Raw genomic sequence first — 15,002 nt, 5'->3', positions numbered from 1 at the left:
AATATTACAAACAGACACTCCAATTTTATTTACATGTATAGATGTAGATATTATAAATACGACCAATGATTAAACGCAGTTAACAAGCTGTACCACAACTGTACAAATAACAGCATGACACCACAATAACAAAAGTGAAATATATCTACATTCCGGCCGCTGCCACAGTTTTATTATTTCTCTTAAACCTTAAACGGTTTACTGTCACTGAATGATTGTCATTAGAATCTGCATTAATTTCACGTACATTATGTCCTGTCACTTTTTTTTTTTCGCCAGTAAATGCAGGCGCAGGAACTGCACGTGTACAGTTTTGTGCTGCTTTATTATTGCTGTTATACATTTTCTGTCGCTAATCGATTGCTCTAATGGTCTGCAATGATTTTAAATATTTAACACGTAAAGTTATATTTTCAGATTCAGTTGACCTTATGAGAATGAAGAATGGCTTAAATTTTTGTTAGCAAATGCAAAGCTGAAAATTTATTCCAAGAAAGTATTTGCAGTGTTTCATACAAAACAACAACTAATGTTTCTAAAGAGATAACTCAGTATTAAACTTCGTACAATGTATCTAAATATATATAACTCAAAGGTGACTGACTGGCTTAGGGATCTATCAACGCACAGCCCAAACCACTGGACGGATCGGGCTGAAATTTGGCATGCAGGTAGATGTTATGACGTAGGCATCCGCTAAGAAAGGATTTTGATTAATTCTACCCCCAAGGGGATAAAATAGGGGATGAAAGTTTGTATGAAACTTTGTCAATTTTAAACCGATCGGACTGAGACTTTGCATGCATAAAGCTACTATAACATAGGCATCCCCTAAGAAAGGATTTTGATAAATTCCACCCCTAAGGGGATAAATTAATGCGAGCGAAGCCACGGGCGAGAGCTAGTGTTTTATAAGATCTGTTTGGAAAGGTTAAACCGTGAGTATGTATATCTTTAATATTCCTGGGATCAAAGAAATAGGTTATATGTACACAGTTGAATACAAAAATGTATTTGAGTGGAAGTGACGCTGTCCCAATTTTAATTGTTATTTATTTTACAGTCTATTTCAGTTTTAATTTCACTAGGAAATGTGTGTGCGTGTATAAACGTAGAAACCACACAGGCTGAGTTTTGTGCAACTTTATGATGGACGTGAAATATTTACTAATATTATAAATGCGAAAGTAACTCTATCTGTCTGTCTCGCTTTCACGCCGAAACTACAGAACTGATATAAATGAAATTTAGTGCATAAATAGTCTAGATCTTGAGAAAGGACATAGGCTACTTCTTGAAGTAAAAAAGGGTTGTAGGGGGTTGAAAGAGGAGATGAAAGATTGTACGGATACCGTCATTTTTAGAAGCTTGAAAATTATTTTTTGACCTGTTGATTAAATATAAGTGAATATGACATTCAGAGATTGTAAAAAATCTACTCTTAAGTAAAAGACGGGATGAAAATTCGTCATTTTTGTAGTTGGAACGGTGAAACTTTTTTCTTTAGCTTTTTGGGTTAGATTATGAAATATTTTTTGACCCAGGTCACTATTCGCGGGCACAGCTAGTACTTACATAAAGTGAGCCATTCGAGTTTCTTCAATATAAAATTTATGAAACAAACTATCGCAATGAATAATACAAACTTCAAGTTTAGTATATTTGTTACGATAATAAAGTTTTCATTCTATGTTCTCTGATCGTAATGAATGGAGTGGAGTGAAACGGAGTGCTATTGTGGTTGATAAATTCATACAAAAAAGGCGCCTAATTAAGTCCAAGTCGACCGGATAAACCATAAAAATTAATAATTGTATGTATGTATGTATGTATGTCTCGTCATGACGCGAAGAATAACACATAGTGGCATAGTTATTGGTCAACGACCCATCGTAAAATTGTGACCGTTCATTCCCGTTTTAGGTTATTGTTACCTATCGGAATTATAAAGATTAAATGGAGAGATAAGGAACAGTGATCTTAGGAGGACGAAAGTAACAGATATATTGTCAAAAATAGACCAGCAGAAGTGGCGATGGACTGGCCACATGATGCGAGACACTAGGGAAAAATGGAGTAGAAAAATAACAGTAGTATCCTAGAGAAGGAAAGAGAAAGAGGGGAAGGCAGATGATGAAATGGGAAGATGAGTTGAAGTCAACTGTGGGCACAAAATGGAGAAGAGTTGCACAGGATAGAAGTCAATGGAAGTCACTGGAGGAGGCCTATGCCAAAAGGCACACTGAAATTAGAGACATATTATTAAAAAAAAAAAAAGAATTTGTATACAAATTCTTTTTTTTTATAGTGATATAGTTAAAAAGTTAGTTTTATAGTTAAAATATATATGTAAATTTCAGAATAAATGGCTTTATTATTATTATAAATGGATATGTAGAGATCTGTCGCATTAAATATATCAGATCAAAGTCAACTTGGCGGAATTTGGGTAACTACGATTTAAGCATACATAGTGACGGACAGACAGCGACAGGGGGGAAAGGGCATTGTTAGTAATGTGAACAACCCCACTGCTAGCAACGTACCATGACAGGTTGACCTCCACGCGGTTCCCCCTGGAAACCATCGTGACAAATTCCTGGTGAGCTTGTCACGATGGGCTAACTGACCTGACCTCATGCTCATCTTATCATCTTCCACGGTGCGCCAGCTTAGACCGTTAGCGCAGGCGGGTGCACCATTCCATTATCATCCTATCTATCATAAAAAAGGACAGCAACAGCGACTTTGTTTTATACTGTAGTGATGATGATGATAGTAATAATAATAATAATAATAATCTCAGGACAATTCACACAGCGCCACGAGTAAAATTTCGTTTAAACACTATTTAAATTTGTAACTTGTTTTTACTGTCCTTCTCCTCTTTTCACATCTTTCTGTTATTTCCTTTTGGTTTCTCTATATTTTCTTTCTTTTTCTTACTTTCAATTTGAGGCTGTACTTATAATTTGATTATCAGATCATTATGTATTTATTTATATATATTTATCTATGCATATTTATATATATAAATATTTTGCTTTATATGTTTTTTCTTTTTGATATTTCTCATTTATATAAGTGCAACGCCAACAATCTTTCTCTGCACCACTCATGGTTGCCTGGTAGATAACGCTGCAGGGTGTTAAGTCCGCCATATGTACATATTGGTTTTGTGCATTGAAGTTAAATACATAAATAAATATAGGTACCATTAGTATAGTCAGAATTACAAAAAAAACCTATTCTCTACGTTCTAAACAATACTATGCAAACATTTTGTTGCATGAATATTATTGAATATGTCTAATTATGTGGGTGGATCGATAATAAAACAGTTTTTATATAGCTATCTCGTTGTTTACTTCATGGTGACAGCGGTGCGTGTAATAAATAGATTTAAATTGTAATTGTACGGTAATTGTGGTGGAAATTAAATTAAATAGGTCCACAATTAGTTATAAAACAAGTTATAAAATGGAACACGCGCGACCGCCGGCGGAATTGTGTTTGGAAGGAGGTCCATCTAATCGGGCCGATACGTGGCGTAAGTGGTTACGTCAGTTTCGAGTTTTCTTGAAAGCATCAGGAGTTCATAAAGAGGCCAGTGATGTACAAGCTAGTTTGTTAATTAATTTAGTGGGATCAGAGGGATATGATATTTACACTACATTCAAGTTTAATTCCGAGGATGAGAAAGAAAATATAGAAAAAGTAATCGAAAAATTTGATAATCATTTTGGGACAAAAACGAATACGACTATGGTGCGGTTTAAATTCTTCACAAGATGTCAAGAAGTCGGTGAGAGTATCGACGATTACGTCACTGCACTCAAACTACTAAGCCAGCGCTGCGAGTTTGAACAACTAGAGGATAGCTTACTGCGGGATCGAATCGTGTGCGGTATCATAGATATTCCAGTACGAGATCGGTTGCTACGCACAGATGACTTAACACTAGAAAAAGCAATAAAAATTTGTCAAGCCAATGAAATGTCTAACGACGGCGAGAAACAGATCGAGGGGATAAAATATGAAACCCTAAAATGTTCATCAGTGAGCAGCACTCGAAGAGGACGACCGGATATGCGTCGCGGAACGAGGGACGCGAGTCGCAGGCACTCGCCCCGCCGCTGGCGCGCCGCGGCGGGCGACGGCCGCGGCCGAGCCGCCGCCGGAGCGAGCGGCGGGCCGGCTGCGTGGACAGCGCCGGCCGCGAGGTCCTGCGACGCTTGCGGCTCTACTCACTGTGACGGAAGTGATCGTTGTGTGGCGCGTAAAGTGAAGTGCTTCATATGTGGTGGCAAGGGTCATTACAAAGTTATGTGTCCGACGCGTAGGTATAAAAAAGTGTATGAACTCAGTGATAATCCTCCGGATTACAGTGGCAGTGAAAATGACTTGTATTATATTTCGTCTGTTGAAAGCATCGACGCAATAGTACAAAGCGAGGATTCCAAATGGTACGAAACTCTTTATTTATCCCAGACTGGCAGTGGACATCGTTTTAAACTAGATACCGGGTCCGACTTAAATTTGTTATCAAGAAATAACTATTCTAAATTAGGTTTGTCTTTGTCAAATATTCTACCTGACAATACGCGTGCCAGGTCGGTTTGTGGTAGTTACTTATCTATAATGGGTTGTTGCACAATTGATTGGACATATAAAGGTACTGAACACAAATTGAAATTTATAATATCGGACCAAACGTGTCAAAGTATTTTGGGAAAACATGCTGTAGAAAAAATAGGTTTAATTAAAAGAGTATATTCTTTAGACATAAATAAATATTATGAGTTGTTTCATGGATTAGGTAAATTGCCTGGTACGTATTCTATTCCAATTGAGAGTGATGCGAACCCTTGCATTTGCCCTGTTAGAAAAATACCACTAGGAGTGAGAGACCAACTTAGAGAGGAATTGGATCGCATGGAAAATTTGGGTGTAATACGGAAGGTATACCATCCCACTTCGTGGGTTAATGGTATAGTCATAGCAGCAAAAAAAGATGGCAGCATCAGGGTGTGCCTTGACCCGCGACCTCTAAATCGTGTCATAAAACGACAACATTATCCTTTACCCACCCTCACTGAAATAGCCACCAAGTTAAATGGTGCGCGGTATTTCAGTAAATTGGATGCTAAATCGGGGTTCTGGATGATTCAACTAGATGACAGTAGCGCTGACTTGTGCACATTCGGTACACCGTTCGGCAGGTATCAGTATATGCGTCTGCCGTATGGTATAAATTCTGCGTCTGAAATATTTCACGCCAGAGTGCGGCAGCTGCTGGAAGACCTAATCGGTGTAGATTCATTTATTGATGACGTCATAGTGTGGGGAGCCACTAAAGAGGAACATGACAGTCGTCTAGAATGTCTTCTTGAAAGAGCAAGGAAAGTGGGAATAAAATTTAATTCCGAAAAGTGTGAATTTTGTGTCAATGAGGTAACGTACCTGGGACATACCTTTAATGCACAGGGGATGAAAATAGATGCATCAAAATTGAAAGCGATCATGGATATGCCGAATCCATCGGATCGTCAGGCATTGGAGAGATTTTTAGGCATGGTTAATTATGTCAGTAAATTTATTTCTAATTATTCTGAAAAGGTTACTTCCTTACGGAATTTGTTAAAAAAGGATATAGAATGGAGTTGGGGCCCGTGCGAAGATCAAGTAGTGAATGAATTAAAACGCGCTCTGTGCAGCGCGCCCGTTCTGGCGCTATACGAGCCGCGCGAGCCGGCCGTGCTGTCTGTTGACGCGAGCGCGCGAGCGCTCGGCGCCGTGCTGTTGCAGGCCGGCCGGCCCGTCGAGTTCGCCTCCATGACGCTCACTGACACGCAGCAAAGGTATGCTCAAATAGAAAAAGAGATGCTGGCTATTGTCTTCGCCCTAGAAAGATTCCATCAGTACATTTTTGGAAAGAGCGATATCACCGTCGAGACTGATCACAAACCACTGGAGGCCCTTTTTAAAAAACCTTTGGAATCGGTACCTGCCAGATTGCAACGTATGATGCTAGTTCAAAGATACGATTTTCAAGTGCAGTATAAGCCAGGTAAATACATGTTCGTAGCGGACACTTTATCCATGGCTTTACCGGATTTGCTGCATGACAAAATAACCGAAGAAATAGAAGAACAGACGTGCTTTCTGGTGGAAAATCTCAGATTTAGCAGTGATAGATTAAATTCGCTTAAAGTACACACAGAAAAAGACCAGGAGTGTCAAATTTTAATAAATTATATAATGAATGGGTGGCCCCGAAATAAATATGATATGAAGGAATGCACACGCATTCATTGGAGCTACAGGGAGGCATTCGAATATGTGAACGGAGTGCTCCTAGTAAATAATTTAATTTTCGTACCCAAAGCGCTCCGTTCAGAGATGATAAACAGAGTTCACGAAGGTCATCTCGGTATCGACAGGTGCAAGCGGCGGGCGCGGGACGTGATGTTCTGGGCGGGGATGTCGCGCGACGTGGAGCGCGGCGTGCGCGGCGCCGGGTGTGCGCGGAGCACGCGCCGCGGCCCCCGCGCGAGCCCCTGCGGCCGCACACCATCCCGAGTCTGCCGTGGGCTAAAGTCGGCTCCGACATATTTGAAGTCAATAAAAAGTACTATCTAGTTCTTGTAGACTACTTCTCCAATTTTGTAGAACTGTGTCCCCTGTCCAATATCACTTCGAAACAAGTGATATTAGCAATGAGGGATCAATCACATGCATACCCCAGGAATTGTTTTCCGATAATGGCCCAGCATATGCATCAAAAGAGTTTAAAGCGTTTGCGACAAAATGGGGATTTACGCACACAACCTCATCACCAAATTACCCTCAGTCCAATGGCCGCAGTGAACGTGCAGTACGCACTCTGAAAACATTATTACTAAAGTCGAGTTCCACCAAGGAAGACTTCTACTTGTTTCAACTACAGAACTGCTCCAAGAGATGGTGTCTCCAGTCCCGCCCAGCTCCTTATGGGCAGAAGGTTGAATACGCGACTTCCGTGTCATGATAGCAAGTTGATGCCAGAGAGAGACAATTCACATGATTATAAAAGTTTAATCCGAAACCAACGTCGCTCTAAGGAATGGTATGACATAAACACCCGAGAGCTTCCAGAGCTGGTGACCGGCGACAGGGTGGTAACTGTGGACGGTACTCGCAGGGAACGTGCACGCGTCGTCGATCGTGCATCTCAGCCACGGTCTTACTTCGTGATGGACAGTGCAGGTAGATTGCTGCGTAGAAATCGTAGGCATCTTATTAAGCTGCATCCCACTGTTTCGGCTCCAACTGCGTCATCGCAACAGATGACGAGTGAGGACGGCGATAATCAAGACGGGTCTTATGACAATCAATCTTCCGAAAATTCAGAGGCGTATAATTCCTGTGACGATCTTGATGGCAAAAACGTGCAAACCTCTCCATCTCCACGGCTGGAAAGGGCAGCTGCAAAACTTGCTAAAGAAAAAATAAAAGGGCTAAAAATTTAAAGGGCTAAACCTTAGGTAATCACCTAATCTATGAAATAGCTACTCTATTATATTCAAAACAACACTAATAAATATACATATAATATTATACAATTTTATGAAATGGTAATTAATTAAAATTAATCTTGTTAATTGTAAAAACAAAGGTATAAAAATATAATATGTAAGCTATAATATATAAACTATAATTTTGTGTAATGTACAATGAATGTAAAGTATAGTAGTATGTATAGTGGTATAGTATAGTTATAAAATTAAAAAAAAAAAAAAAAAAAGAAACAGAAATGTTAAGCAAATAAAATAAACAAAAATAACATAGTAATTAGTAAGATGAAGTTCATAAATATGTTAACAGTGTATAAATATGATTAGTTAATTGTTTAGTTAAATCATGTTAAAATGTAAAAAATATATGTGTTGATAATCACACTTGGAAGCATAATTTAACTATGTTAGATATCATGTTGAAAATATTGTTTATATTTATACTATGTTTATTATTATGCGTGTTTGATACTATAATTACATTATTACATATTATTATTATTAAGGGAAAGATGTTGCATGAATATTATTGAATATGTCTAATTATGTGGGTGGATCGATAATAAAACAGTTTTTATAAAGCTATCTCGTTGTTTACTTCACATTTCACAAGAGATGAAATATTGTAATTAATTACCACATTTACAAGTTACCGAACCGACATACCAGTTGTCGAGATGTTATTATTAATCTATTGCCTGTACAAGGAATCGAACCAAGGACGTCCGGTTCGGCGCCGTGACACATTGAATTATTGGCGACGTGTACTGTGAGAAACCAATCTATTGTTACAATGTTATAGCTACAAAACATAGTATGATGTTGTTTTGATGTCTTGGTAATTTTTTTTCATCATTTGTTTTCATCTAGTAAATATATAATAATGTATATACATATATATATAATATAAATATATATATATGTTATAACTATCTGTTCCCGCGACTTCGACCGCGTGGAACTTAACTTTCGTTTTTCTAAAATAAAAGTAGCCTAATTTACTCCTTATTATATCAGCTACTTGCCAAAAAAAGTCCCGTCAAAATCGGTCCAGCCATTTAAGAGATTAGCCGGAACAAACAGTCAGACAGACAAAAATTGTAAAAAAATGTTATTTTGGTGTATGTACCGTATTTATATTCATATGCATGTAGTAAAAACTGTTATTTCAATATTACAAACAGACACTCCAATTTTATTTATATGTGTAGATGTAAATATGTATGTATTTACGAAAAAATAAATTATCTATGTATTTGTATCAGTTATCTAGTACCCATAACACAAGCTTTAGCTAGCTTAACTTGGGTCTAGATGCCATTGTGTGTGAATTGTCCTGAGATTATTACATATATATTTATTTATAAGAATTACTATTCGTTACTTTCGGCCACTGCACTGCTAGCGGCCAGGGGAATTAATCAATTAAAAAATATACCTCGCGGACTTTATACTCGAGTCTTGTATTGCAGAATTGAATATAATTAAGAACGGCTTATGAAGGGCTTTGGGTTATTTTTAGTTGTGTCTGTCGCGTGGGATAGTGACCATGAAGAAATAAAGATAACTTTAATTTTTTTTTTAAATGTGGTATTAATAATACATACAACCCTAAATTTTCACCCTTCTAACACCAACCCGGAACAGAGACGTGGTCGCTAACAACAAGCTCAGAGTCACTCAGAGGGCAATGGAGAGGGCTATGCTCGGAGTTACTCTGCGTGATCGAATCAGAAATGAGGAGATCCGCAGAAGAACCAGAGTGACCGACATAGCCCGAAGAATTGCGACTCTGAAGTGGCAATGGGCAGGGCACATAGCTCGTAGGACAGATGGCCGTTGGGGCAGTAAAGTCCTCGAGTGGCGACCACGGACCGGAAGACGCAGCGTGGGAAGGCCTTCAGCAAGGTGGACCGACGATCTGGTCAAGATCGCTGGAAGGCATTGGATGCGAGCAGCGCAGGACCGATCGTCGTGGAGATCTTTGGGGGAGGCCTATGTCCAGCAGTGGACGTCGTCCGGGCTGCGATAATGATGATGATGATGAACACCAGCCCCTATTTTTTATAGCGATTTTAATTTATATGACAAAACAACGATTGCTGAGTCAGCTATTTATATATATACGTACACATGTACTCATAATACATATATGACTAGCTACTCGCACCGGCTTAGCCCGGGTGTACATGTATTATATATATATAATATAAACCTTCCTCTAGTATCGCTCTATCTATTAAAAAAACCGCTTCAAAATCCGTTGCGTAGTTTTAAAGATTTAAGCATACATAGAGACAGACAACGACAGCGACTTTGTTTTACTATGTAATGATTCTGCAATACAAGAGCCAACTATATAAGTACACAAGGAATATTTTTTAATTGATCAATGATCTCGTAATTAATTCCTCTGGCGAGTACGTCCTATATGTACGGAATGTCAGCAACTAACAATGATTAAGGCGAGATCGACACTTGACACTGCATTCTCCAAAGTGTCGGTGTCTATTTTAGTCGGAAATTGTTATTTTCTTGTCATCGACTTGGTATTCTAGACTTTATATTTTTATACTTGACGACCTCGGTGGTCTAGCGGTCAAGCACACCGCTTTACGACCGATGGTCGCGGGTTCGATTCCTCGCACGGCACAAATATTTGTATTCATGAGTATGATTGTTTGTATCGGTCTGGGTGTTTTCTATGTATAATATGTATGTATTTACAAAAAAATATCTATGTATATGTATCAGTTATCTAGTACCCATAACACAAGCTCTAGCTAGCTTAACTTGGGTCTAGATGGCTCTGTCTGAATTGTCCTGAGATGATATTTTTTTTTTTTTCAAAAATTCTCATTTCCCCTCTTTAGGAGAGGAGATGGCAACATACCCCCGGCAGAAGCCCGGCATACCCCTGGTATTATTATTATTATTATTATATTTGAACTTAATTTTTTTTATAGCACAGGGGACAAACGAGCATGTAGATCAACTGATGGTAAATGATTACTTCCGCCTATGAGGATCGGCAACACCAGGGGAATTGCAAGTGCGTTGTTGGCGTTTTAAAAAGGAATAATGACTGGCAATAATATATATAAGAAACCAATATTATTGGGCAATATAAAAAATAGGAGTATCGAGTCAATGGCCAGTGCTATATATTTTTTAGGGATGATAATGGAATGACCCGTATCTGTTAACGGTTTACGCTGGCGGGGCACCAGTGGAGGATGATAAGATGAACATGAGGTCAGGTCAGTTAGCCCATACTAGCAAAATTTACCAATGTTGTTTTCAGTGGGAACCGCGTGGAGGTCAACCTATCATGTCAGGTTGACCTCCTTTGACTGACATTGCTAGCAATGGGGTAACTAATCCACATTAGTAACAGTCCCCTTTCCCATGGTCTATGGTATAGTACCATGGCAATTATATTCCTGACTGACCCCGGTGATGGATTTTTTTGTTTTAGTATAGTACTAAAAATACTTGGTTGTTAATTAAATTAAATTAAAATTATTATATATTTATTTCCAACTAGCTATACTCGCGACTTCGTCCGCGTGGAATTTAACAAAAATGTTAATTAGAGAATTTTTCTAAAATAAAAGAAGCCTAAGTTATTCCTTATCAGCTACCTGCCAAAAAAAGTTCCATCAAAAAAGGTCCAGCCATTTCAGAGATTAGCCGGAACAAACAAATAGACAGACAGACAAAAATTGTAAAAAAATTTACTTTGGTGTATACATGTACCGTATTTATATTCATATGCATGTAGTAAACAACGTTTATTTCAATATTACAAACAGACACTCCAATTTACATGTATAGAGGGTGTCGGGTTCAATTCCCGCAGGATACAAACATTTCATATTCATAAATATAAATGGGTCAGAGTATTTTCTGTATATTAAAAAAAAATATGGCATTCTCTCCAAGCTAACAAATATATTCATATACAAGCTCTGCTTACTTCGGAACTTGATGAGGTTGTGTGAATTATCCTGTCCATACAAGCTCTGCTTACTGCTTACTTTATGTGAACTGGCCAGGGACATTATTATTTCTATCCAGTAGTACCCTCCAAACAGGAACCCTCAAAAGATAGTAACGGCAGAATTAGATATCTAAATTAAACATAATCCATTCTAAACGTCTACTAATTTCAACATCCTACTATCTCTATCGCACATACGACAGAAATATTATCTGTCTCGCTCACAGGAAAGAAACAGGTAGCAATTCAGATGTATGGTTATAAATACATTGAATTTTTAATCTATGGGAAACATACTGTTCCGTAGGTCAGGAATGCTAACACGATGCAAGCGACGATGTTGTAGGGAAATAACCAATTTGTCATACTTTACTTTATAATTCTAACCGACTAAAAAAGGAGGTGCTCAGTTGGATATGTGTATAATAATAATAATAATCTCAAAACAATTCACACAGCGCCATCTAGACCCAAGTTAAGCTATCTAAAGCTTGTGTTATGGATACTAGATAACTGATACATATACATAGATTTTTTTTTGTAAATACATACATATTATACCTAGAAAACACACAGACCGATACAAACAATCATACTCATGAATACAAATGTTTGTGCCGTGCGAGGAATCGAACCCGCGACCATCAGTCGTAAAGCGGTGTGCTAGACCGCTAGACCACCGAGGTCGTCAAATACGTCGTCGTGTATATTTGAATGTATCTGTTTTAATAACTGTTTCGTCACTCCGTTAAGGACCTAGGTATATTCGGTCGGCTGTAATCACTATTTCATTGTCAGATTATTGGTCATATATTTATGTGTATGGTATATTTTTGTGTATATTTGTAGGAATATTTATGTATTTACATGTGTCTATATATATATTTATTCATGTATATTCTATAAAATATTATAATATTGTTTGGACCGCCAACAACTTATCTCTGCACAACTCATGGTTGCCTGGTAGAAAATGCCATTAGGTGTTAAGTCCGCCATATGTACTTTTTACCTGTGTATGACGTGGATTAAAGTTATTTAAATAAAAATAAAATATATTGATTGACCCCACACTTCGATGGTATTTACAGGTAGCGGAGGTATCTCGCAGGGTTACAGATATTTTCCGTATTCTTTATCGGTTTAAATTCTTTCTCCCACCTTCCTAAATTGCCCCTTGTCCAATCACTTATACTTCCGCAGTTTGATTATGCTGACGCGTGTCTTACTAATCTCTTTTGAAACTGAAATACCATCCTGATCATCTGGATGAATGGCGGTCTTCCACCGTGTGGTTTTCTAGAAACTTTTTGCCTCGCACAACCACATTATGGAATCACCTTCCAGCAATGGTATTTCCGAACCGATACGATATTGAAACCTTCAAGAAAACAGCTTATTCCTTTTTAAAAGGCCGACAACGTACTTGCAATTCCCCTGGTGTTGCGGGTGCTCATGGGCGGCGGTAAACACTTACCATCAGATGAGCCGCATGCTCGTTTGTCTCCTGTGTTATAAAAAAAAATCTCTCCCAAGATCAGTTGAATAAGTTGGACCGATTACTTAACAACTGTATTCGGTTCATTTTTGGGCTGAGAAAGTATGACCAGGTCTCTAAATTTCGCTCACAACTTAAATGGTTGTCAATTCGTAACCGCAGAAACTTGCGTATCCTTTGCACACTCTTCTCCATCATATTCGACTCTTCTTTCTTTCTTTCGACTTCTTCTTTTGAAGGTTGTTTTAGTGGAATTATTTCACTAAAACAACCTTCAAAACTCAAACGCACAATTTTTATTCTCAACAAACTTTTTATTCCACTAATTTTAACAACTCAATTTTACAGACTCTCTAATACTACTGATTACAGACCACAGACTAATAACATTTTAGATTGTAATATATTTGTATTTTTTTTTTAATCAACTTCAACACTCTCCCACTTATTTGAAAGATAGATTTCGGTTCATTAGCGACTCTCATTCACGTAACGTCCGTTCAGTTCATAACCTCCTTCTCTCTACTCCTTCCCATCATACAAGCTTTATGTCAAACTCTTTCACAGTTACGGCAATTAACCTCTGGAATACAATGCCTATAGACCTGCTTAGCACCGAGTAAGACCATTTTTAAAATGAAACTATTTAATTACCTGTTGAGTCGTCAAAATGAGCTTTAACTGTTTGGCGTTGAGTTAAGTAGGTACTTTCAACTATATTTAGCGTATTTATGTATTTATTCTGTGTAATTTATATATTTCAATATATATATATATATGTATATTTATTTTTAAAGTATATATTATAATTATATAACATAAATTATATATGCACACAGATTTTGTTTAGCAAATTATTTATTACAGTATTAATATCACAAATTTTCGCCATTACTGCTACAACGCTTTCTAGTTCTACCCAAAGGTAGAGAATGCCATATGGCATTAAGCTCGCCTCTTTTACACTCTTTTAAAGTGCAATGAATGCAAAGAATAAAAAAAAAACACTTTCGATTCGAAATGTCCAATTCGGTTCATTTTTTATTCAAAAATCCGCGCGGACGTAGTCGCCGGCACAACTATAACGTATATTTTTTGACTCGCCCGGATTTCCGTTGATATGCAACGTCCATAAATGACATATAAACATATATGATGTTAGTTGATGACCATCGAAGTGTTGACTAATGTCCGACTTTGTTATTAGGGAGTTTTTACCCACTTTATAAGGAGTCTTGTGGCTGTAATCAATACTGTAAACATAGGTGCAGTTATTGTATACGGTGGTTTAAAAGTTTAGCACACCGCTTCACTTCCGATGGTCGCGGGTTTGATTCCTCGCACGGTACGAACTTTTGTATTGATGAGTAATATTGTATCGTTCTGGGTGTTTTATATATGTATACTAGTATATGTATATGTATATTAGGTATATATGCATTTAGGAAAAAAAATATCTATGTATAATATTTATATGAGTTGTCTAGTACGTATAATATAAACTCTGCTTAGCTTAAGACTAGATGGCGCTGTGTGAATTGTCCTGAAATATTAGTATTCTATTAGTTATTGCTCCACGATTCTGTATACTGAACTCCCGGACGGTAAGGAATTTATATTAATACAAAAATTTAACTTTTATAAGCGACTAAAATATCCTACACAAATAAATGATTCTTGATTTTTTTAGACTTGATTTCTGATCTGATTTCTTCCTTACCTTTCATCCTTCACTGATGCTGCTCAAACATGTACTGTTAGCTCCGGAGAGACAATTCCATTACATCGTCATTAAAAAAAACACCTACTCACTTCCATTAAACAACTTACGAAAATATTTCAAACCAGTACAAAAACGAGTACCATCTTCAGAACAGGATAATGTCATGTTATTCTAAATGTCCAATACAAACAGTTTGATTTCAACTTGACCATGCGAATGATG

The 15,002-nt window shown here is 37.5% G+C and overlaps 2 protein-coding genes across 2 annotated transcripts in view; one reads left to right on the top strand and one right to left on the bottom strand.

Moving 5' to 3' along the window:
* LOC131847466 (inverted formin-2) overlaps window positions 1-15,002 on the bottom strand; it is a 155,670-nt gene that overhangs the window by 110,756 nt on the left and 29,912 nt on the right. The gene's annotated exons all lie outside the window — the stretch shown is intronic.
* Window positions 3,481-7,511, top strand: LOC131847511 (uncharacterized). Its single transcript, XM_059197092.1, has 3 exons — window positions 3,481-6,360; window positions 6,444-6,877; window positions 6,950-7,511. Exons 1-3 carry the CDS (start codon window positions 3,481-3,483, stop codon window positions 7,509-7,511), a joined length of 3,876 nt encoding a protein of 1,291 aa, XP_059053075.1.

Source organism: Achroia grisella, unplaced genomic scaffold, assembly GCF_030625045.1.
Source record: "Achroia grisella isolate CSIRO2021 unplaced genomic scaffold, CSIRO_AGI_Agris_v1 utg537, whole genome shotgun sequence".
NCBI lineage: Eukaryota > Metazoa > Arthropoda > Insecta > Lepidoptera > Pyralidae > Achroia > Achroia grisella.
This window is presented reverse-complemented; position numbering and strand designations above follow the sequence as displayed.